At 42.1% G+C, this 25,458-nt stretch overlaps 1 protein-coding gene across 3 annotated transcripts in view; it reads left to right on the plus strand.

Annotated features, from left to right (window-relative positions):
• Positions 1-25,458, plus strand: part of MACROD2 (mono-ADP ribosylhydrolase 2) — a 901,283-nt gene that overhangs the window by 625,814 nt on the left and 250,011 nt on the right. For all 3 annotated transcript variants that reach the window (XM_074817243.1, XM_074817244.1, XM_074817245.1), the window contains exon 8: positions 2,866-2,939. In XM_074817243.1, the coding sequence (XP_074673344.1) occupies positions 2,866-2,939 (74 nt within the window). The remainder of the gene's footprint in view (positions 1-2,865; positions 2,940-25,458) is intronic.

Consider the following 25,458-nt stretch of genomic DNA (forward strand, 5'->3'; position numbering starts at 1 on the left):
GAGGCAGCTATTCAGGAGCCAAAGATAGCCTTCACCATTTCTGTGGTGTAGCAGGATTTGTTGCCAAAATGTTGGCTTTGCCGCTGGAGGATGTAGGAAGCCCAGTCCAAGTTAGAGGCCTGTGTGTGGGGGTGGGTACACACTTCACCCCATGCTTATCCACGGCATACAACCTGCCAGCCCTCCTTTTTTCTCCAGCCAAATAAACCCAGTGAAGTCCTACGGAGGCACCGCTTGCCTGTACCTTACGGCTAATGCTTCTTTGCCTTTTTGTGCCCTTGTCCTTTTCAGTATTCTGGAGGAGCACTCACTGCAGTAACATGGGCCAGTGTCACTCTTATTACTTTACCTGTTTTATCTTTTGTGAAATTGAGCCTTTAGCCAGAATTGCCTGAGCTGCTGCTCCAGCAGTCGGTTAACTGTGAGGCTCCTCGAGCTCATTTCTCTCAAGTAATTTGATTCCCACGTGCTCACTGAGATTGCTTTTTTGCTGAAAGGAAAGTGGGGGGAGGGGGACGGGTGCATGTATGGGAGCGGATCAGAAATGTTATGGCAGACAAATGTAGCTTAGAGATAAAAACAACGCAACAACATGTTTAAAAAGATCCCATCTCACTTTATCTCCCTTTAACCCAGTCCTATAAAACAAAATGTTTTTCTGTTCGAGAATCAGAGACACAGGGTCTTTTGTGCTGGTGCAGGGTATGAACAGGAGGCTAAATTCCATCCTGCTTCTGTATAAAGCCAGGAAGGTAATCCTTTCATTAAAATTACCAGAAATGTGTGTAAAATACTAATTAGATTTTTTTTTTTTTTTTTTTGGTAACTGGTCATAAAAGGCTTCTATGGATTTCAAGATATTTTCTGAAATCATACACAGAATTCAAGGCTTTTTATTTTGCTTGCTGAACTATTTCCTTTACGTTGTGGTCACTTAGGAGTAATTGAACACCAGTTTTCTAGATAAGCTTCTACTTAAGATTGGTTAGTATGGCAGTGGGTTTCTAAATAATGTACAATTTATGGAGAAATTCTATAAAATCGCCAGTGCTTTATCACAGTTTTGGGCAAATACCCTGCTGTGAGGGAGTGAACAACAAGCCTGAAAAGTTAATCTTGCTAGAGGGAGAATTGTTCTGAAAATAAATCATTCAGTGCATAAACAATGGTGTATAAGTTGTCTGAAATACGCATTTGTCCCTCTGCATGGCGTTCGCTGTATGTCCAGGCAGATCCAGCACACTCAGGGTACAGAATTTCTACGTTACAAAGTCCCAGTTTGTCAGATAGGATATTACTAACTTGAGCAGACGGTCTGCTTAGAGATCTGTTATTTTATATGATGAAAACGAGGCTGTTGGAAGTCCCTGCTTTGGGTTTCGTTAGTGTTCATTAGTTTGTGTCATAAGAAATATGTCTTGATGATATCAGCAGCATTATTAAATGTCATAAGAATATATTTGCCCAGCAGCAGTGGAAGTATCCACAGTAACACTTGTAGGATCTTAGCAAATTTTTCATCTCAGACCTGGAAAAAAAGATTTCAGAAAACTTTAAAAATAATGCTTTATTGAGAAATGTGTGCAAAGGGTGCACATTCTAAATAATATTACTCAAACAGTGACTATTTGACTTGCTACTCTTGCTGGATAGTTGTCATCTATCACTTCAAAACAGTACGCATGCTGCTGGACAAAATTGTTGCAGGGTCCAATTACAGGGAGTAATGTTTTGGGATGTGACTCAGGGTAGAGAGATTTTTTTTTGTTTATTTTTTCTAATCTAGCAGTGCACAGGTTCTGAAAAAGGGTTAAAGAAGATACGAGTTTGGAGGATGATGTGCCAGGTCAAAAAGCTGGATACATCTACTAATTTTTGCAGTGTCTGCATTTCAGTTTACGGTGTGAGGGTGATGTATGAGGTAAAAAACGCTATATGTACGTAGCTGTATGCCAAATTTCATGACTGTTTCTGTCTAGCCCTGGCGCTTGCTTGTACACTGTGCCTGCAGCTCCACCTCTTCAAAGACTGTTCTATTAATCTAACCTACTGAGAGCTATTCATACAGCTTATGGGTTTTTATTTTTAAATCCTCACAAAAATGATTTGCTGCCCTCAAGTTAAGAATTTAAAGGAAAATTAAATTAAGGCTGCCTAAGTAATGAAAGCTTCTTTAGATTTGATAGATAGAGACCATCAAAGCAAAAACTCTGTATCCCTGGAAAGATTTCTGATACTGTTTAGTGCTGGGGGGAGTTACTATTGCTAGTATGTCATGCAACATCAGACCTTAAATTCATGCGCTTATGCTTCAAGAATTCCTTAATTTTCAGAGTTGTTCGTTATGTTTTAGCTCATAAATTAAGAGATTTCTAACTCAAGCATTTGTATCCTTATAAGGCCTATGGTATTGGGGTCAGAGTGTTGTATAGTTTTGCTGACAGATGGATTAAAGAAAGAAAGCCTTAAGAAAGTCCTTATGCCTTAAGAAACGTCTGAACTTTTCTTGCATGCCACAAAATGTAAGCCTAGTATTTGTTACTGTGATATATGTGTTATGTTGTTGCCTGCCTAGTATGACACATGTTAGGTGCTCTATTGTTTCTACTTCTCTTGAGCGGTGGAGCTTTCCTAACTCGAGTTTTAAAAAAAATAAATAAAAGTCCATTTTTTCAATTTGTTTAGCTGGGAAAAAAAGTAGTTGATGTTACCTAAAACCTTCTGTGAAGAAGGGAGTTGACCAACTGTAATCCCAAAATAGTAAAAAAAATGGGGGGGGGGAGGGGAAATATCCAGATTTTTGTTTTCTTACATGGATAGACAAATGTGTGCCATTTATTTATCTCTCATTTCTTCTGTCCTTAGGTTTTCCAAATGAGCCTGCTGCTGTCATTGCCCTTAACACTATTAAGGAATGGTTAAGCAAGAATCACAGTGAGGTATGGAATATACATTTCCCAAATTTCTGTTTAAGTTTATGGTCTGTGAAAAGAGTAAACAGGCTTGAGCCTCGAAGTCTTTTATTATTTAGTCTTAAGACCAGTGAAATCAGGTCAGGACAATATAGCCCGGGGAAGATCGTTATATTTAAAAGCAAATGGAGTTGAAGGGAAATACCTTTGTTTGAAACCATACTGTGTGTTTCCTGTGCATTGTAATCTTTCCTGGCAAAGTGAAAGACTATTCTCTTCCTAAGGTGTTTCTGAGCGTCAGAGTTTTTGTGTAATAATAAGGAGATTCTTGGAAAGGAAATGTATATAGCAGTAGTCAGTGGAAACAGCCACCAAAGGTCAGTGGTGTTCCAGGGGTCACTTTACAGTAAAGAGCTGTGTGATAGTATTTTCTGTTTTCATTAGTTTTTGGGTTGCTTAGAGTTAAGTGTTCGTTTTCCCTGGAACGCTCGCTAACTATGTGATACAACTGTGAATTTTTAACAGGACTGGTTTTCTTCCAGTGACAACATGATGCCGATTATTTTTACAAGACAAAAAAAATTCTTTGAACAGAATGATCTCCATACCTCCCCTTTCTAGTTTTTGTCTTTCTCTGGTTTGAGTTCTTAGCAAGCTGATAGTTCCTAGTGTTGAACTGGAGAAATGCAACAAAGAAGTGACAGAACAAATAAAATAATCATGATTTCTTAAACTGAAGATATACCTGTTTCCTCATGATGACAGCCAACAGATGTTAGACAGCTAGAGTTGTTCAGTATTTTTGCCTGAAAATATTTAACAAAGCATCCAGTGGAGAAGCACTGGATACAGGGACATAATTAGTAGTATTTTTCCTCTAGCAATATATTCAGGGGGCCTTTTTCTCACGAGAATCTGATACGTGAGGGTATGAATTTAGCAGTTTTATGTGGTTTATTTTGTTTTTTACCAACTTGGAATTGAAAGGAAATACTATGTTGAGATTTGAATGGTAAGTTGAGGTTTTCAGACCTAAAGGTACACTAAATATTTTGTTGTATGGTTCAGTCCTGGCTTCTCAGCTATAAGACAACTTTTATTTTCAATACACTTTGAGTCTTCCCTTTTTTCTCCTTTTTCTGCTTCTGGCTTGGAAATTTGTATGCCCTGCGTGTCATCTTTCCCTCTGCCTTTTAGTTAGTGTGTGTATTCCACATTTTTCTGGTCCCCTCCACAGACTTCAAGTGAGTTCCTCCCCTTGTCCTCAGAAAGCTCCAGGTCTGTTTTGGAAGAAGATTTGAGGATCACAGCAGATAGCGATTGAAGTGACAGTGTTTGTCATATGTGTTCAAGATTCTTATCTGAGTTGTAATAATTTTTTATGTGTTTTGACCTGTGTTTGCAAAATGTCACTGTATTTATGGTCCATGCAGATTAGTATAAACTATGAGCGCCGAACATGCATGATTCCTCCTTTCTCACTCTCTGTAACAAATTCCCCTCTAAGTCTTGGCCTTCTTGGCTGCCTAGCTCTAAACCTCCTATCTTGCTCCCCACAAGCTCCAATTTAATTTGAATTCTTTCTAAATAAGTAGCTGTAGTTTACAATGTTTGAACAGTGAAAGAGGCCCAGGCTCTTCCTGACTACAAAACAATTGTTAAAAATTATCCTACTGTGGTTGCATCACAGCTGTTTTTTGAATTTGGACTAGTATAGCTAATAATTGTTATATTAAATGTTTCCTAACACCCTGAATCCCAGACTCACCAAGTTGAGGTCTCATACTGTTTGTTGCACTTGAAGACGTACATGTGATGCATTTGATGCAGTTATTACATATCAGTGAATATGACAATTAAGAGCTAATCTATAAGAGCTTTTGTTAATTTTCAAAGGAAGTGGGGTGCTACAGTTCAGTCAAGTTATGTTTTGAGGGTCCAGTTATCCATAGCTTTGTACTTTCTTGTATAAAGCTTTCCCTCTTCGTATGGTTTTTCTGCAATAGCTTGAATTTTAGATTATGGCATACTAGCATGTTTTACATGTCATAAATCGGTCCGCAGCAAAATAAAAATACTTAACAATTATATTGAAGATAGCAGTAACTTATGCAGTGAAAGGGATCTTTGAGAAGCATACAGTTGTTGGGCTGCTGTTGTTCAGTGACTATGGCAAGGTGAGCATAGTTCAGCTGGTTTAAATGAACTGATATAGTTCTGTGCCAGGTGTCAGGGTGATCCATTTTATACTGTGTACACTTACTTGCCTAAATTAGATTTTGGGCTTTGAGTAGTATTATTATACATCACCCAAACTTTTCCCAAAAGTAGCTCATCATACAGCAATGGAAATGAAAGGGACTTTCTGGATCTCAACAACGTAGTCTTCTCTTACTGCAGATAACTGTATGATATAGTCCTTTCTATAAACTTCCATCATAAAGATAGAGCAACTCCTGCTACACCCACTGGATATTTAAATTCACATGTTGTAGTCCAGGAGCAAAACCTCTAACCGTTTGCCACGAGGCCAGCTTTTCAGAAGGCTGCCCATGTTTCGCTCCTGTTCCGGCTAACCAGAACCGCTCCCCTGACACTGGCCGTGCTGTCGAAGTGTGTCAGTGTGTCCTGCTAACAGCCTCTCCTGAACAAAAGAGGCCTCCTGCACTTGCCTCTGCCAGAGTTAAATGAATCAAAGTCAGCTTCTTCCCTTCGTTCCTTCTTGTGCAATCTGCTGTGCCTTTGAGAAGGGTGGGCTCCTTTAGTACCAGAGATGTTTGGCAGACAGTAATCCAATGTTTGGTACTGGTTGTCCTAGCCAAGATCTCCAACTCTTTGAGTGTAGAATGTGAATTGACGGAATGAATTCACGAAGATTTAGTACAAGATAGAGACCAAAGTGATAGCCTGCTCACTAGGAAATTCGCTTACATAACAGCACACTTTGCAAAAACAGATAGGTGAAAAAGATGGAAACCTGACAAGTTTGTAAATCTTTTGCTGTGCTCTACAGCAGCAGCGTTTTATCTGCCTTCCTGCATCCCCGGAAACTGTGACAAATTCGTGAAAGATAAGACAATATTGTTGTTTTCTCCTCTCTACCTTCCTGTAGTACTTTTCTCCTTTGATGCTATAATGAAGATTTTATCCACACTGATATTAATTGAAAATATAAATAAATCAGTGGCTATATTCCTTCGCCTGGGGGCCTGAAAATATAACCTAAAGACTCCATTCTTGCAAGCTGTGTTAGAGTCCTACGAAGTTCTCTGTCATAGTATTTACAAGAAAAGTGATTTGCATTTAATAAAAGGTTTTCTTACCCAAGTCCGTGGTTGTTCTTGACCCCTCAGGTGTTTGCATAAAAACTTATTAACATGCTTAACTCCGATGTCGCTCAGATGAATGTCTCATTACCATGCAAATGGAGTTAGCTCCTTTCTGAGGTTAATTGTTACAAAGCAACACAGAGAGAAATCTATTGTAATTTACTCAACATGGAACACCAGCTAGGCAGGGCAGCAGCCATCATAGTCTAGAAGCCTAAAACTTAACTACATAAAGTCCACTAGGGAAAACAACAGTATTGAAGTAACGGTTTGGACTTAGTTGAATGTAACATGCAGCACTGTTCTGGTCTTGAAATGCAAGTCTTAGTCAAACTAATTTCTGGCCATGTTTTACACCAAGGTCTGCTGACTTGCAGCCAGAGGGCAAATCTAGTTTAGAAGCTGGTAAATGGTGTTATACTGTAAGTGTAGAAATCCCTTGGAGCAAACTCACAAGAATGGCCACAGTCAGCAGTACCGGTTAATTTACTGCAGACCACCTAGGCTATCTCTTTAGCAAACTGCATTTTCACATTTCACAAAGTGCTCTAGAGGTTTAATAGAATTCTTCAGAGCACAAAATAGAATTGGATCCCATCCTTTAGGAAATTATACACTGGCATTCATTTAAAAATGCACATTAAGCTCTTTGAACAGTTCAGAATGTTTCTTTCTGGGATAATTTGGCAAGGTTTGAGATACTGCCACCCAATTTCCCATAATGGTATGACAACAGATTTGTGACACCTTTAAATACTGGACCCCATACATTTTGGGGGGCAGCAGGTAGAGGGTTGTGGTTTTTTGTGACAAGTATCTTCAAACGATTGCAATGTGAGAAATTATTTGCTTTTACTTCAATACCATGCTATGTTTCTCAAAAGGGTGAAAAATAAAAAAAGCTCAGTGTATGCCTTACCTTATGTCACTGACATGAAAAGTCTCAGGACTTTTTCACTGCTCAAGAACAGACTTTAATTTAACAGCACATTTAGTTCAAAGTATTGTTCTTTCTCTTGCACAATATTTCACAACATTTATTATGCACCCCAGTAGAACAACAACCAGGAAAGTGCAATTGCAATATATGTTCCATTGAAATAACTGATGCGGATTAAAAGCACATAAATGGAAAATAAATCAACACATTCCTGATTCCTTTTCATTAGAATCACTACTGAAGAGAGGGAGTTCTTATTTTGCCTGAAGTGCATGAGATTTAGGTCCCTGTGTTATAGCAAGTAGTTATGCATTATCCCACTGCCAAAAAAATGTTGTGCATTTCCAGCAAAACAGGATGAGCAAAATCCTGGTACAGTTGTAAGTAGTGGAACTCTGTTTTCAGGGCAGGGGGGAGCAGGATCGCACTTGCTACATGCCTCATGAGAAACATTTTCAGGAGGAAACACCTGGTTTGTCAAGTCAGGCACACCACAGCATGGGTGCTCAGCACCTGCGCTTCATTTTGTGCTGTGCTTCCCCAAATCATGGTGGTATTTTGCACAACTGAGGTAGTTAAAGTGGAATTACCTTTCCTGTGCACGGATTCCCGTACGCGCTTGTGCCTTGGTGGCACACAGGGGTTGAGTTGGTCTGTCCTCGCCGGCAGGAGCTGTGAGTGTGTGACAGTGGGGAGAGCTGAGGAGATGCTGCAGTGGGGACCATGGGTGTGACTGGAGGGACTTTTATCCTTCTGAGAAAAGCTGCGTGAACAATTGAGTTTCTAAGGATGGGGAGAGTATGTAGGAATTCGAGGAAGGGAAGATCTGTGATGAGAAAGCAGAGCTTCAGGGATTCCACTGTTTTCCTTGTCCTCATGGAGCTCGTTACTCTGATGCTGTGGTGAGGAGCTGCCTCCTAGTTGGGAAAGGCTGGAGGAGGGCAGTGAGGGAGCAGCTTCCTCAAGGGTAAGATGGCGCTGAGAAGTCCAGCAGAACTTAAACCGACTACACTGTATGTTGGCCACCCAGGCCTAAGCCTGCTTGAGGCACCTTGGCTCCAAGTTACAATTGCTGACATAAAAAGAGCACTGGTCTTAGGTGCCTGAGGGAGGGCAGCACTGCTGCATGGGCTGGCAGATACGGCACAGGCCCCACAGGAGAGCTGTTGACCTTCAGAGGGAAATCTGTGTGCCAGGCAGGATATCCCAACCACCTTAAAATGGTGCTAGGTACTGGTGCCTAGTTTGGAGGGAGGTAGACGTCCTGCTGGACAGCCACTGCCTGGCAGGACAGAGCAAAGAGAGTTGCCGCTGTTCTCCATCACACAAGGCAGGGAAGTGCAGGTCTGCCTCAGTGAGCTTTTAAAAGCATTAGAGCTTTATTTTGGGGTAAACTAACACGATCACAACTTTGTATCATGTACAGCTCTCAGCAGGTGTGCATGGCGCACCCCACGTTATCCGTCTGGGTACCAGGTTAGTCCGGCAGTGTCTATGCTGTGCAGTGTTATGTTATGTAGGCATATACCTCGCAGGTGTAAGACAGCAGGGTAGGAACATTTCGCATGTCTCTCCCTTCAAAATCAGGTCAGGCAGCTAACAAAAAGTCTCTTTTACCTCCCGAGCTCATGAAAACATCAGGGCAACCCAATTTCAGTATTTCTGTGGACTGCTCTATCCCAGATGAAACCAGGACAATAGTCAACAAAACTATGCGTAATTTTGAAAATAATATATGTATTTATGCCTAAGGTTGATATCTTTTATGACACGTTTGGGCCTGCAGTGACATGTATTTATTTTAAAGTATATTTATTACTCAGAAATAAAGCTCTGAAAATACAGGTTTCGATTGAAGCCACTGACAGATCCTCAAGGACAGTAAGGGTGCCCATAAAAATTCAGGCGGCTATTTTGGTAGCTCTTATATGCCAGTATCATTTGATTAACATAATCTCCTCCCCTCCCCCAGCACCATTCTCTTGGGTAGGTTAAAAAATGATCTCCTTTCTATTTCTACATTCTAATTAGGTGGTAATCATATGCTGCTCTGATTGAAATGAAAATCAGCCATCATGCCACTGTCATCTAGCTGAAGTCGAGGAAAAAATGCTTTTCAACTTGTACAAAATTAAAATGATTTACTTGCTCTGTGTAGCTGCTCTCTCACTGGGCTCAAAGAGATTCAGTGCTGTCCCCAAAGCCCAAACCTAACTATCATCCCAACAGACAAGTCATTTTCTGAAATGATAAGTAAGCTGCCAAGGCAGCGGTGCTTTCTTATATATTCTTCAGACTGCTATTTAGGTAGAAGGCTGATAAAGCCAAGCAGAAAAGCCTGTATTCATTACACATGATACTTTATTTATTAAACTTAAAGAGCTTTTGTTATTTTTGATACAGCTATTGAAAGAAATGCAGGAAAGCATCCCTCTTGGAAAAAAATGTTAGAGCTCGTGATTGCTATGAGTGTCACATGTTACTCACTTGTGACCCAAATAAAAATTGGGGGGGCAGTTGGAAACATGGCTTACTGTCGCCCCTTCCCCCTAAAATTTGTTGAGGATCAAGGAAGTCCACTTCTAGGCATAGAGTAGATGTTTTCAATGAATACGTCTTTGTAAAGGTTTATATACACTTAGTGTACTGCATAAATAATGACTTCTGTAACTCCATTACAGCTAATGAGTGTCACTAATACAAGACAGGTCTCTGCATGGGTTCTTTTGTGTTTACAGTAGTTAACTATCTAATAATTGAAATTTGTCAAAGCATTTATTCTTTTATCCTTACAATTTAATGGCGGTTATAACAGGGACCTGAATAGCTCAAAAATTCTACATGCACGTAGCTAAATTAACAAAATTGCCGCTTGTTCAGGGTTGAGATTTTGTCTTGTTTCTTTGATACTTTCCTCTTGATTTCGGTAGGTTTGGAGGGGCCTGGGTACTGTAGTGAGCTGTGTGAAAAGACCTTAAACAATAAATAGAAACAATGTTACATTGTTTTCTTTCCTGTTACTTCTTGCATGACAAAAAAGATGATGATAACATCCCTTTATTTCAGTACTGGCTTTCAGACAGAAATCCCAAAAATTTCGACTGGCTTGTCAAATCAGCCTAATGCAGAAGAGATCCAGCTTTCATTTGGGGAAAATTCAGTTATTGTTGTTACCCATCTGGACACTCTTTTCTTTAAATTGGCTTGTGCTCCTCACCCCATGGGTTTGTAGGAATAAATAGACAAATAAATGAGGAACAGCAATCCGTGTAGCTCTAGTGAGATACATGGATACAATACTTCACGAGTAACAGAGAAATTGCAGTTACAATCTTTGTTTTGCTTATGAGCTCTTCAAATTAATAAATCTGTTGTGATTTATGTTTTGCAATCCTCTCATGTCTGACTGAACTGTATCTGTGGATTACAGCTGAATCTTGACAGGATTTGAGCTGAGATGGGGTGAGAGGAAGGAGAGGCAGGAGGAGGTTTGCCTTTTGCTCTGTGGAGGCTTGCAAGGAGGCTCTCATCATGAAGGCAGGGTTTTGGGAGACTCGCAGTGGAAGCTGTCTGCAGAGGATGGGTATGGCCAGGCAGTCGCCAGCAGCAGATAAACCAGGTGGCCAGCTGCAATCTGTCCCTGATGCCAGTCAGGCACCCAGGCCTCATCAGGGTGTTGGCAGAAACCAGGGCAGGGTCACTCTGGCAGGGAGCCCAGCGCCCGGCCTCCTGTTCCGCAGCCGCAGCCTGCCGAGGTTGGCTTTGATTCGGGGGTTTCACTCAGCTGCAGGGTTTCCAGTTCTCTGAACTGACTCTCGGGAGACGTGTTCATCCATCTTTGCAGACAAGAAACGTCTGCCCATGCGACCTGGATCTCTCCGAATGCCCAGGAGGTGCTTTAGCTGTGCAGCCCGACGTGTGCTGGAAGCCGGGGTGGCCGGGGCAGACGGGCACCAGCCGACGGCCGCGGCGCACAGCGCGGTGCCGAGGGAAGCCGCTGTGCTGGCATGGGCAGCGGCCCTTCCATACGAGCCAAGAGCACATGCTTTGTTTTGCTGGCATTTTCTTGGCATCCTGCAGAGCGTACGATGTCTGCTTTTTGGTGTTCTGTTTCCAATAAACTCACGTAGCTGTTTTGCTTCTGGAAAGCTGCCGCTTCTGTTTGATTTAAATTCAGTTCTGTTGCCTGCAATTTTCTGCAAAGCAGAATGTCCAGCATGGCACGTGAGGGTGAAATAATAGTAAAATATAAAAATGTACTGGGTGAGGCTCATACTGGAGCAAGCATCGGATCACAGAATCACACGGAGTCGTTCAGGTTGGAAAAGACCCTTTGGATCATCGAGTCCAACCACCAGCCCTACTCTACAAAGTTCTCCCCTACACCATATCCCCCAACATCTCATCCAAACGACCCTTAAACACATCCAGGGATGGTGACTCCACCCCCTCCCTGGGCAGCCTATTCCACTGTCTGACCACTCTTTCTCTGAAAATTTTTTTCCTAATGTCCAGTCTGAACCTCCCCTGTTGCAGTTTAAAGCCTTTCCCTCTTGTTCTGTCACTAATTCCCTGTGAGAAGAGACCAGCACCAACCTCTCTACAATGTCCTGTCAGGTAGCTGTAGAGAGTGATGAGGTCTCCCCTCAGCCTTCTGTTCAACTTATCCGAGTCTCTCTGAGAGCCTCCCTGTCCTCATGCAGATTGACATTCCCGCTTAACTTGGTGTCATCTGCGAACTTACTGATGATACACTCTATGTTCCTATCAAGATCATCAATAAAGATGTCAAACAGAAATGGTCCCAACACCGTCCTGAGGAACACCATATAAAGAGCCTCCACATTCCTTCCGGGTGGGGCGGGGAGACCCCCCAGCAGAAGGCCACAGCTGGCAACCCCAGAGATTCCTTAGCAACCAACGGACATAACGGTCCCTGGTGCTGCCACCACTGCAGCTGCCACTGCAGAGACGCCAGAAACTTCTGCTTCAGCCTCCCCAAAGGCTCCCCAAAACCTTCTCATCCCAAGGTAGGGACTCACCCCGACTCCTGCAGCCTGGGGACACTCTGGGGGGAAGGAGCGGAGGTGATCACTGACCATCGCTCCTGTCTCTCGCTCAGGCTCGGCCAACCTCTGCCCACTGCCCAGGCAGGAGCAGCATTTCCCCCGGCATGGGGAGCATCCCAGCAAGGATGGCACCCCCAGCAGGTATGGCCAGCTCAACCATCTCCCCTCCAAGCAGTGAGTAGCCTCCCTCCTCTGACACACCCCGGCCACAAGCTCCCACGGGCCTGGCACAGAGCCGGGGGACCTTGGCAATGGGGGTTGGCTCAGCGGGTGCCCCTCGAGGGTCCCCCTCGAGGATGCCCCTGGCCCAGCACGGCTCCACTCTCCCACACAGGGCTGCAGAGGGCTCCCGGCGGCTCTGGCTTTCCCCCACCATTCTCCTGCAGCCGGCGGATGGAAAACAACCTGCCTCCACCAGCCACTGCCACGCTCGGCCGAGGTGCTTCTTCTCTGCCGGGGGCTGCCCTGTGGGCCGTCAGTGACCGCGGCACCCCCCAGGGCCAAGCACACCACTCTCGGGGGAGATCGGATGCCCCAGCCCCTCCAGGGCTGCCACTGGCCTTCCCTGGCTACCAGCGCATGGAGAGGCACTTCGCACTGCTCAGCCTCTCTGACACGGCCACCCCCGCAGGGGCACCCCTGGGCACCAACAGCCCCCTGCGAAGCGACGTCCCCCTCAGCCCCTGGGCTGCTCCCTGCTGCCGATGGGCAGGTGACACCACGTTGCTCGGCGAGATGCTGTTGCGCTGCTCCCTGGCCAACCACCACGGTCCCAGCAGTGGCCGCACGCCCAGGGACCGTGGTGGCACTACCAGAGCCATCCCCCACCGCGACGTCCACTCGCTTGCACTGCCCCAGGAGCTGCTCACGCCCAGCTACAGCGTCCCAGAGACCAGCGAGGACGCCAGCCTGGGCCTGGAGCACTTCAGCACCATCGGGATGGGGCCCCAGGACCTGTACTGGGATGTGCAGCGAGACCGGCCACCGCTCCGGCCTGCCACTTTCCAGCCTGGCAGCAGGGACACCAACACTGGGGCCAGCCTACAAAAGCGGGGCCAAAAGCGCAAAAGCATCTGCCCAAACCCACCCAGCAAGCAGCCGGCACTGGGCTCGGAGCGGGGCATTAGACCCACGAGAGGCAAGAGATGAAGAGCAGGGGGGTGGCACGGGGAGGGTGGATCTGGGCCAGCTCACGGCCTGCTCTGAGAAGCCAAGAGCTTCCAGGAGCATTTTCTTTTCTGTTGTTTTTTTGGGGTTTTTTTGGTTTTTTTTTTTTCCATTAAAAGCCCTTTTACCACAACCGCTCTGTGCCTCTGTGGGAGGGGGTGGAAGCCAAGTGTGCACAGAGAAACAGCACCCAAGAGCTGCAAAAGCCCCGCTGAGCCCCAAAGCAGAGCCGGCCAGCCCCAAACCGCACCCAGCCACCCCCAGGGCTGAGTCACTGCCAGCGGGACAGGCCATGGCTGGAGGGGGCTCCCCCAGCGCCTTCCCTGGGGAAAGCAGCCCTTTGGCTGGGGGACACAGCACAGACGGCTCCTGCAGGACTCACAGACACAATCAGAGAATCACAGAATCATTCAGGTTGGAAAAGACCCTTGGGATCATCAAGTCCAACCATCAGCCCTACTCTACAAAGTTCTCCCCTACACCATATCCCCCAACATCTCATCCAAACGACCCTTAAACACATCCAGGGATGGTGACTCCACCCCCTCCCTGGGCAGCCTATTCCACTGTCTGACCACTCTTTCTCTGAAAAATTTTTTCCTAATGTCCAGTCTGAACGTCGCCTGTTACAGTTTAAAGCCTTTCCCTCTTGTTCTGTCACTAATTACCTGTGAGAAGAGACCAGCACCAACCTCTCTACAATGTCCTGTCAGGTAGCTGTAGAGAGTGATGAGGTCTCCCCTCAGACTTCTCCTCCTCACACTGAACAGTCCCAGCTCCTTCAATCTCTCCTCACAGGATTTATTCTCCAGGCCCTTCACCAGCTTCGTTGCCCTCCTCTGCACTCGCTCCAGCACCTCGAGATCTCTCTCGTATTGAGGTGCCCAAAACTGGACACAATACCCTACAAGGGACCAAACTGGTACAAGCTAGCTAACTATAGAGGGAATATTTTACTTAGTTTTATTCTGTCTTCTCATCTGAGATTTTTTCTGTCCAGCTCCTACCATCATCTCCAAGCCTCTTAGCCATCAACAGTAGGTCACACTCAAATCTATACAGAAGGAAACCTGCACAGATTCTTATAGCCAGAGTGCATTCCCTGTGAGGAACAAAATGAGTTTATTGCTGCTAGAGTACAGCATCTTGACATATAGTTTGAGATATATGATTCTGACATTTAATAGGTTAGATGATATTGGCCACATACTTCATAGCTTCTGTATCATACTGTATTCCTGGGAAGGTGAAAAATGGGTCTGTCTATTATATATAAAATGACAGAAGAGATGAGAAGAGCACTGTGGATGTGGGGAGCATTGACAGTAAGAACCTGTGGAAACGTGGGAATGACTGGCAGGCTTCCAAGATAAAATACCTGATAATTAACACAGAACAACTTGCTTAAATTCAAATGTGAGCACAGTTTAAGCATGTGTATTGTCTTCCTACTTAGACTTCAGGAGAGATTATGTGATTCTTTCATTTATTTGGGATTAATGAAAAAATGGAGAGTAAATTCAGTGAGCTATGAAATTCTAGACTTCGGTAGGAATAGAGAGTGCTTCCTGAGAAGAGATTTTGAACAAATGCTACAAAAAGACTTGCTCAGGTTCTCACCTTGCTTCTAACCTGATTTCTCATGAGATAATGGAGTGAAGTTTAATTTTTACTAGCATAGGCTGTTTACAGCTACTAAATCTAAATTGGATTCATTTATTGAAGTCTTTTTTTTTTTTTTTAAAGGATGAGTGTACTTTGGGACTAGTAAAATAACTGGAAAACAATCAGTGGTTAAGATGATAAATGCTGGCTGAGGGTTAAAACAGAATTAAGTAGGTTTAAGAGCAGTATAATTTTACAGTTGAAATGGAAGTCATCATGGCACAGAGCACAGATTTGACTTGCAGTTGTGCCTTGTAAATAACCAGGCTGGAGTTGCCCGTGTCTCTCTACTTTTCTATCTGTCTCTATCCTGATTCAGGAGTTGATTTTAATATTACCAGAACTGAATTTGTCATGCTTTTCTGAACCAGGAGTGTTGAACTCTTCTGAACCACATATTTGTCTTGTCTTTGCTATTAGACTAAAAATGCCACATGCTAATACACCGCCGTACTCTTTAGTACTGCAGTCTGAAATAAAGTCCTAAGAACCAGCAGTTACGTGTTCATCCGCGTGACCAATGCACAATAAGTTCAGGGGGATAGGTGGTGTCTTTCTGATTTCTCCCCCTTGCAAGAAACGAGGGCCTTTCATGAGCCCATCTCCAAATGTCCTGGATTTCATGAAGTGCGAGGAAGGGATTTTTCAGGTTCTGCGTTCTTTTCTGGCTTGTTCCATCCAGCTTTTCCCCACACTTACAAGGGACTGTGTATTTAAGCCTCAATCCAGCTACATGTTCTCAGGTTGAGGGAAAAGGTTTTGTATGTGACTTTGAGCCTCTTCTGCTGGAAATTTCACCTTTCATTTAAAGTCCCTTTGGGTTTTGTAAGCCAAAAGGTTAAAAAGCCTTAGTCTTCTCTGCATATTCATAGTCTTATCCTTTAGTTGAGATGTTAATGTGTAACTATTATTTTATTGCTAAAATACTGTATATTTGATTAATTTCATTAATTCTTTTTACTTTCACCTTGTTTTGCAAGAGTGCATGTCAAATGTCTTTTCCACGTGCGGAAAAAGTCTTTGAACTTGCACTGCTGCTTACTGTTTTGAAGTGAATGCACAAACCTTGCCCTAATATGAAAGAAACTTGTCACATAACACTTTGACTCCCCTGAATTTAATCTCGATACCCGTCAGATGATAACCTCTTCCCTGTGGACATTTAAACAAATATTTTCCCTTGGGACTGCACACTAATAATATATGATCTGTGTGATGATAACCTCATGATAGGGAAATATTTCAGAAGGCACAATAGAAATTACATGCTTTAGTCCTACTGACTTACACTCTGACGCTGTTGCCTCACTGCTCTGTGTTCCCTGTTAAAATCTCTCCCTACAGACACCATATTAAGTTCATTAATATTTACAAAGCAAATATATTTCCCTTCAGACAGTTGAAGCACAACTGCCCTTGATTTTTGTTGGATTATATGCACATTCACACAGCTTTATATAGCATAAGTGCATATATCTAGTTAATATACATACTTATAGTCGTAGAATACCCTAGGCATTTTTTTTCCAGTGTGATTTTTATGGGGCATATCATATAAGAATAAAATCTCATTATACCTACAGGTTACTTATGTGTGTATGCCCCTCAGGATGGGGTCCGAGTCCTCATGAGGATTTGGAAAGTGCCTGGCACTCTGTTGGTACTGAAGCTCCTATTAGCAAGGTGGAGTTGCATATACAAGAAACTGCTGTATCACAGATGATCGAAGATACTTGTAATTCAGAGCTCTGAGCGTAAATCCAGAGGGTAAGCTTCTATAGACTAACACTAGTCCTCAAAGATCTAAGTTTTAGCAGAGAGATAATTTTTGCATCATAGTTGCTACCGAGGAAGGGCAGGCATTTAGTATCTTTAATGGTTGCAGTGTTAGTTACAGAAGATAGATGAAAAGGCTGAATTCGCTCCTGTGTTGAAAGTACCAGTATTTACAGAAAATGTAGTTGTATATTTACTAGCGCTTGTGGTGTTGTGAGCATGGTGTTTCAGATTCTGCAAGGCTCACTTTGAGACAGAGATGTATTTGAGGGACAATCCCATCACATGCAATTTATAGCCATGGTATTACAAAAATAAATCTAGCTTGTATGATGCCTCCAAATAGCAGAAGCTGAGAGGGAAATAAGTAACTGTAAGATTTTTCAGAGGCTATTAAGAGAATAAAGAATTCTTTACAGGCAGGTAATAACACGTATAAGTATTGCTTCAATGCCAGATTGCTCAGTGAACTGGGATTTCCACGTAAATGGTCAGTAACCTGTCTTTACTGGCAGTTTATGGTCACCTTCTATGTTTTGTATGTGGGCAAAAGGGATCCTGTTGTGGTCCAGTAAGCTAAGGTCTGGCAAACGAGGGCAGATGTTGAGCCAGGAACAGCCATGACTAGTGTGAATGTTTTTTTTCCCTTTGGTCAGGACTGGAAGTAAACTGCAGGAGCAAGGTAGGCTGATACTGTCTTTTACCTAGAGTATTGCGGGAACTTTAGGACTGAAGTACTGAGAAGCTATTTGATCCGGCTTCTTAGTTCCCAGATAGCCTAGTTGAAAGGGAAAGCTGCAATAGACCTTGAAAGTGCATCATTAGCTACTGGGTTTTCTGAAGCTTGCTGGTGGAAGAAGTTGATTTTGGATGTCCTACATATCCAGAGCAGTTGCATAGTGTAAAAATGAACTCCTGATACAGGGATCTGGAAGGTTCAGTACATCTTGCTCTCCCCTCGTTTGTACCTTCTTTCCCTTTGCAATTTTTTCCTTTTAGTTATCCCTGTTCTGCCCCCTGCCTGAGTGGTGAACTTGTCTCTTTATATTCTGCTCTATTGCCTAGGCACTTAACTAAGCGCTTTGGATCAGGAGAGAGGAAACAAAGCCTGTACCTCTGCTCTAGGTCTATCTTGTGTGTTGCAGCTGTTGTTTGTAGGTGGGGATTTCAAGTCCAGCTGCTCCTTATTGACCCTGTGGGAAGTGGCAGGTTGAATCAATTATTTGACGTGCACATTCTCTGTTGGCAGGATCCTCGAGAGCCTTATAATGGCACAAATGATGTTACTTGCTAGTGCAAAAGAAAGTTAGAATTGAGTATAGCAATTAATATGCAATTAGGAAGGCATTCTTTTTTTCTTCCCAAGTATTTTTTTTCCAGTTATTTTTAGATTTGAATTGACTGAATAGTTGAAGAATTCCTTTCGGGAAGGAGGAGGGGGGTAGTATTTTTTTTTGTGTGCGTTAGCTTTGATTTTTCCTCCTGCAGGGACACCGAGAAGCACAGACAGCTGTTATTTAAAACAAAATTGAACATGAATGCTATCAAACCATTTGCTACCTCTGAACTATAATGCAGCAGTCCTATGTTTTAATGATGCATTGTTGTTTATTATGCTCTGCATCACTGCTCAAACTTAACGTTTGTTTAGAAAAGTAATGAGATTTGAATGTAATTGGAGTGTATCTCTAAGAACAGTCTATATGTGCCATCTAAGGTATTTTGGTAATTTACTGGCTTTGCGGCCCAAGGTAGTGACACTGCCTGGCAGGATGCAAGGAGGGAAGGGGTTGAAGGGTGTTGGACTGTGGATGTGTTGAGATGTCAGCATTATTAGAAATGACAACGTCTGTAAGTGGAAGAACAGAGCAATCACAAACCCCCTTCAGCCTTTGGCACCACCGCTGAGGCTGCCAACAAGGGGTGTTAATTTGTGCCAGCTCCTGGAGCATTTTTTGTGACGGTGACGCGTGTCGTGTTGGAACTGGATGGAGACAATCGGTGCGTTTCACACAGGCCACAAAGCAGCCCCAGCTGGTTTCCACTTTGACACATGTTACTGGGGCTGTGTTTGACCTAATGATGTACAAGCAAAAAAGGCTCTATATTTTATAATAGTCTCCAGGGCTGCCACATCCCAGTTTTCAACTAGATCAGTTAGCACCCATGTGAGTAATTCCATACACAGTCATTTAGAGCTGTTACCTTTTTTCCAGATTATTTTCTTCTAAATGCTCTAGAAAGTGGTTCTGAAGAAGTATTCCGTGGTTAATGAAAACATCTGTGAATGTAAAGGCATAGATGGTGTATAATATATAAAGCTTTATCAAATGAAAATATATGACAAGTAGGGGTTTGCTGGCTGGGTGGCCTCCGTGGGCTGTTGCTAAAAGAGGTCAGATTGGATCTGTGAACTTAAACCCACAACTGTACTAATTAACGTGATAGGAAAATGTTAGGAAATGCAGTGTAATTATTCATAGAACTGGGTCATAATTTCTTTTTCAGTTAGTTTTCTAGCATGTTGCCACACCACAGTGCTTCCCATTAATAATGAAGACATTTTGTAGAAATAGTATTAGCAGCTGGTTGACTGTAGTTAATTGACATATTATTGTATTCCAGCACATTCTGTCAGAGACTGCTGTGCATGGCTTAAAGGCTTCTAGGGAGAAATAAAGCAGAGATAACCAAAGAGAAGTTATTTTAACTTAACAGTTCTCAGATTCTGTATACCTTGATTCTAGGAGGCAATTTACTAACATATGTAGAGAATTTTGATTTAGAAAATAATGATGCAATGGACTTAATAAATTTTGTCTGCGGGAGTAGCACATAAGCTCCTGTAGGAGTAGGGCAATGCACTGAGCCTTCGGAGTGTTTTAAAATCTGAGTGACTAAGTGACATAGATCCATTTACTTACGGATTTAATCCAGGCTGCTTTGTCAAAAATTGGAGTAATGAATTGACAAGGAGTTTAAGAAATGAGCCATGTATGTAGCTGAGGCATGCTAATTACTGTCTTCCCCCCTCCCAAAGTGAACAGAGCATAAAATGAATGCATCTTTGTTTTCAGAATGAGGACTAAAGAAGAGAGGCAGAGTGAAGCCGGGGAGGTTACTTAGCAAGCCTTTCACCTCCAGGTCACTGATTCAAATCCAGACCCTTTCGTCCATGTCCGAGAGCTTTTTGGCCTTTGCACTAGTCTGGCCTGTGTACAATGAAATGGAGAACGTTGCTTTGGTCCTTATCACAACTGACATGACTTTAGTTGTACTGATGAACATTATCTATTTAAAGAGTTTTATTCTGCAGTCACGGCACCCAGCTGGAGATTTTGCTTTTCTCTCCAGAGTAGCTGGGATTAGGGACAAAATGGAAAATGGCAGCCTCTAGTGCTGATAGTTTCAAGTGTTCATGGACCTATAAAAGAATTTCTTCTTAGATGTGCTTATTGAAGGAAATGGAAAGTGAGTACTTCAAAGAAACTGAGCTATTTGATCATGCAACATTTTATTGTACAGTTAATTACGTAAAATAGGCTGAACTGAGATAGAGCTCTTAGTGACTTTTTTGCTGTGTGTATAATTAGATATACAGAGCTGTTTCCTCAGCTAGTGTCAGTCGTCTTAGCTCGATTTAAGTCAATTTGCATCAGCTGAGAAGCTGGACTCTGGTACTTATGGAACTGTTGACTGTTTATTATACCAGAGTAACACACAGCCAAATTCTATACCCTAAGGAAATTTAGGCCAAGACGTATAAAGTAAAGAAAATGGTACTGTGTTCATTTTTTAAGTAATGATGGGCTAATCTCAAACTTCAGCACTTTTATTTGAAGCTTGTTAGAACTTACAGCAATTGGATATCGAAGTGAAGAATTTCCGTGATGTTCTGGGGATGTACTTGCAATTTGGAAGGAAACTTGTGATGGGGGATTTTGCTCTGTGATCAGAAGATGGAAAATAGCAGGCATGGAAAAGTTTGTCGGGGGCGGGGGGAAAGATTGACCTCTAAAAAAGCCTTTACCACTGCGTAGCAGAGAAACTAAATAGTAAATGAAGAAACGGTAGTTGATCATGAACAACCAAGGTACAATAACAGCACTCTGAATGCTCATGTTTTCTGTCCTTTCAGAACTGTTTTACATTTGAAAAATACAGAAACTCCTCCATATGCAAGCTTCAGATTCTGATTTAAAAGATGACACTAAAAATAACAACTTTCCCATGTTATCAGAATTTAAGTTTGAGGCCAGTGATACGCTGATGCTCCCTACAGCTGAAAACACAAGGATCCCAAAAGAGTAACAGTCTTCTGTATTAATTAAATGATTTTAAAACAGTTAATCCTTCAAATTGTGCTCAAGCTGTTCATGGATATTTTTAGCACCGTAGCCTTGGAATGCCCAGTTTCTTGCACTCTGCTTTCATGTTCATCATTGCCAGAAACAGGGTTAATAGAAACATTAAAAATATTTTAGAAAATAGCAATGTCTAAATCATTGAGAATAAAAGTCCTATTTTGTTGAATTGAAAAAAAAAAAAAAAAAAAAAGTGGCTGTACTGTCTTGGAGAGACCTTAATTCAAGAATTACAGACTTCCTTCAGCTGAGACGCTTTGTCATCAAAATACACGAGGTAGTATTTCCCTGGAGCAAGTGTGTGACTGTTTCCTCAGCACTCTGCAGATGATGAGTTGCTGCTTTTCTGGGCAGGACAAGAACTACAGGCTGTGGTCAGTGCTTGGGTCTGGCACTGTGTGGTGAGGTGAACACATCACAAATAATGGCTGTGCTCATTTCATTCCATTTAGAATAAGAAGAAATATCGTTCCTTATGGCATAAATAGTCAGTCCTTTTGTTAGTTCTTAAATGTTGATGCTTTTTAGTAATCTCAGAATAGTCACACGATCATCAGAACTGCGTTCTCATGCATTGGGTAGGAACGGTTCATACAACTTTTGAAACAATTTAATTTTGCTTTAATTATGTATGGAAACTCTATAATACCTTCCTCTGTGGTGTCAGAGCAGTTTAGTTTAAAAGTTTACAATACACCTAGTGATTAATGAAGTTAGTCATTTACCTTAGAACTAATTCTGCTTTGAAAAGATGGTTTGCCTCACACTAATTATTTCTGTATTGTCCTTATTTGCATCACAGGCATTTCACTGCTCTTCAACTTAAGTTATTAAATCCTTCTTGCTCATGCATGAATCTGGACAGCTGGATGCCACTAATGGGGCAGCTAGTGCTACCCAGTGGTCTATAATCAACATTCTGTTGCCACACATTAGCATCACACTGCATGCCTAAAAGGACTAAAAATTTGATTTGTGAAGCAACAGCTGATTAGGGATGATTAACAAAAAGACTAGGGGGTGGTGGATATTGTGTAACACTGCTCCCATCCTTTCAGAATCCAGCAAAGAACGGCATATCTGATATGTCAGTGTGAACAAAAATAGATGAACCATTATCTAAATGTTTGCATCACTAATCATTTCTCAAAGGCTGTTTAAAACCAAACACATTTAATAGCATTTAAATAAAAACAGAGGTGGAAATCTTCATAAAACCATGACAAAGAAGATAGGTGTGTTTATTTCAAACGAAACATATCAATTCATTTTTCTGCAGTGTCAAGAGAATACACGATGCCATGATAAATATACAAAGATACTGTATTACTAAATGTACCTTAAATGCGTTGCTAAATACAAGAGACTCCCACACATTGAGGTTGATTTGTAGTCTATAAAGAGAGTTCATTTTGGATGCAGAATGAGATACGCTGGAAAAACTTGAGGTTGCAACAGGCAATCTTGAATGACCACTGAAAAATATATTCAATGGTTTCAGTGTAACCTGACTTATACCTTCATAGTAGCTCTATTTCCTCAAATTGCTCCATATACATCATCTGCACTGCTATGCAGGACTGTTTCCAGTTTGCCGTTTCAGATGGCAGTGTTTTTCTTCATTACAAAAACAACAGCAAGAAAAACACAAACAAAAAACCCCCCAGAAAACACCAACCTCCCCAAAACAACCAAACAAAACCCCCACCAAAAGCCTGTGTGAATCCAACAGTTGCTCTCACATGCCTTCCCTCATCCTGGGAACCTCAGTATATTTTCTCTGTTGATCTTCTGCTCTTCTCGTGCTGCAGATCAGCCAAGAGAGGAAACAATTATTTCTGCTCTTCTCTTGCTGAGAAGTGATTTTGAATGGAAAGCACTGATCGTCTTTGTTGCTTGTATTCAGCTGTTATCAGTGCGAGAAGAATAACTCGGTTGGGAAATGCCCTTTGCTGTGGGATTTTGACAATGTTCCCCTTATTTCAGATTCTTGGCCACCCAGGCTAAGAGTGGATGTAAGCAGTGGTTTGGAAAGTGGACAATACAGCCTTTCCTTGTTTCAGTAAAGCTGTGAGTCCAGACGTGATCTCTGTTTACCAGGAATTACTTTTGGATTTCATTTTTTGACAACAGAAAAGAAGATGTGATATAGCTATGTCTGGAAAGGACCCATGTGGGAAGGGTTAAAAAACAAACCACAAAAAATTATTTTGTCATAAATACAAAAATATACGAAAAAAATCTATACATGATCTTCTTCCTTCTGCCATACTTCCACTGGCAACTGCTAAAAAGGCAAAAATGTTTGCTTTAAAAATTGTGAAGAAAGTGAAATACTAGTTGCTGCACTATGAGTGAGAAACCACAAAGGGATGTGAATTACTGAGCTGTTGGTGCACTTCTGAGGTGACTATAGGCAGAGAAACCTAATGCAATCAAAGTGTACATAAATAGCCTACTAATGTACAAACCGCTTCAGTTCATCATTGTAGTGGACATTATTAAGATAATTATTTTATCCTTCATGACTCGCTATTTTATTGTGCTGTTATATAAATCAATCCAATCTAACTAATACATTTTGAGAGACAATTTTCATCTCTTCTTACAAAAAAACGCTTATTGCAGAAGACAGTCTTATTAAAGACTTGTCACCTCAGAGATCTGGTGACAATAAATGCTTGGCTGTTCATTTACTGGCAGGTCACGTTTCAGTTAAAAGCAATGCAGGAATTGGCATGTAAAAAAAAAATTGCTTGTCTAGCCTGGTGCCTTGGCTGGTTCTGTTTCTTGTCATTTAGCTTAAAATAATATCAAGTTGAGCTTAAAACAATGTCTTCAAGACATTTTGTTCAACCTTCAAAAGTTCAGAAGGTGCCACTGTAACATACAAAATGCAGATCAAGATCCAAGTGGAAGTTTATTCCTGACCGAGGTCTTTTGTTTACGTCTTAACTCTTTGCTCATCATTTGTTTGGTTAATTGAAAAGCCGAATGTGAAATTATAAGCTGAGATCATAGTTCTGTGTTTCATCAATAGTGTGCTCTTTTCCTGCTCCTTGTTTCTAGTGCAGCTTTGAAGTACTTCTGTGCGTCGAGAGTTGTGGATCACCAGCCGGGGCGACGTGCTACGCGAGTAAAGGCAGGGCTTTTTAGTGGCGTACAGAAGTGTTTCCTGGGAACCTAGTTACTTTGCTAGATTCACTCTGAAAGATATTTTTATGAGGACACCCCAAATAAGTATTTGGTTCAGATCAGTCCATTGCAGGCTTTTGCTTGCCAGGTGAAAACGTGGCTGTAAAGAGCACAACCCTGCTTGACTTGCAGGGTGTTTGCTGGCTCTCCAGGAGTTTTCAGGCCCCTGTAGGGAACCTGTGTCCCTGTAAGACATGGTAAAACTTCAGGCTTTAAGGCACAAGGTGTTAGAGACAAGTTTACCAAGAGACCACTTCGGCTGCAAGGGTGACAGTGCTGTGTCCTGAAGTTAGGGAAGCATTTCCAGGCCTCCAGGATATGGTTAATTCTTTGCTATGTATGTATTATTCCTTTTTTCTGCCTCTCTCTAGCTTAGCTGCCTTCCATATACCTACACAATACATACAAAGTTTGGGTAAAGAAGGTCCTCTTGTTTCCTCTTATTTTCACTACGTATGCCATATTAAAAACCTGGAAAGAGTTCTTAATATTTCGTAGACTTCTATGTATGTTTTGTGCTTACATGTAAAGACTTAAGATCTATGACTTATATGTCATCAAACTTGATCACCCTTTACCCCCAAACAGCAATTACAATTTCAGCAACCTTACTAAGTACTTGGGGGCAACATACGTGCTGTAAGTTTTCTGTGAATATCCATAGTTCCTCTTACTGCTTGTGTAAAGGTGCCTTGTGGACGTTTAGGTGGACTTTGTCTCAATCCCTAGTAGAGTCTTCCTATTTCACAAGGGTATAGAAAAGAGTTTTCTCAAAAAGAAGAAAAAAGCCCCATTATATTGTTTATTTGTGGGTACTGATAAAGAAATAAATCACAAAACATGGAGTTGTATCAAGAAAACAAAAAAAATGACTTAAATGTTTTCCAGATGATTACAAACAGTCAGCCCTCCGTAACTTCCATTGCAAGCACACAGTTAAATATATTTCCCCTTTCTTGTGGGCACATGGGTCTTTCAGCTATTGAATGAGCTTGTCCCACAGGGAAAGAAATACAAGGAGGTCATGCTGGCTTTGGAAGG

The sequence above is a fragment of the Strix aluco genome, chromosome 3 (genome assembly GCF_031877795.1).
Source record: "Strix aluco isolate bStrAlu1 chromosome 3, bStrAlu1.hap1, whole genome shotgun sequence".
In the NCBI taxonomy this organism is placed as follows: domain Eukaryota; kingdom Metazoa; phylum Chordata; class Aves; order Strigiformes; family Strigidae; genus Strix; species Strix aluco.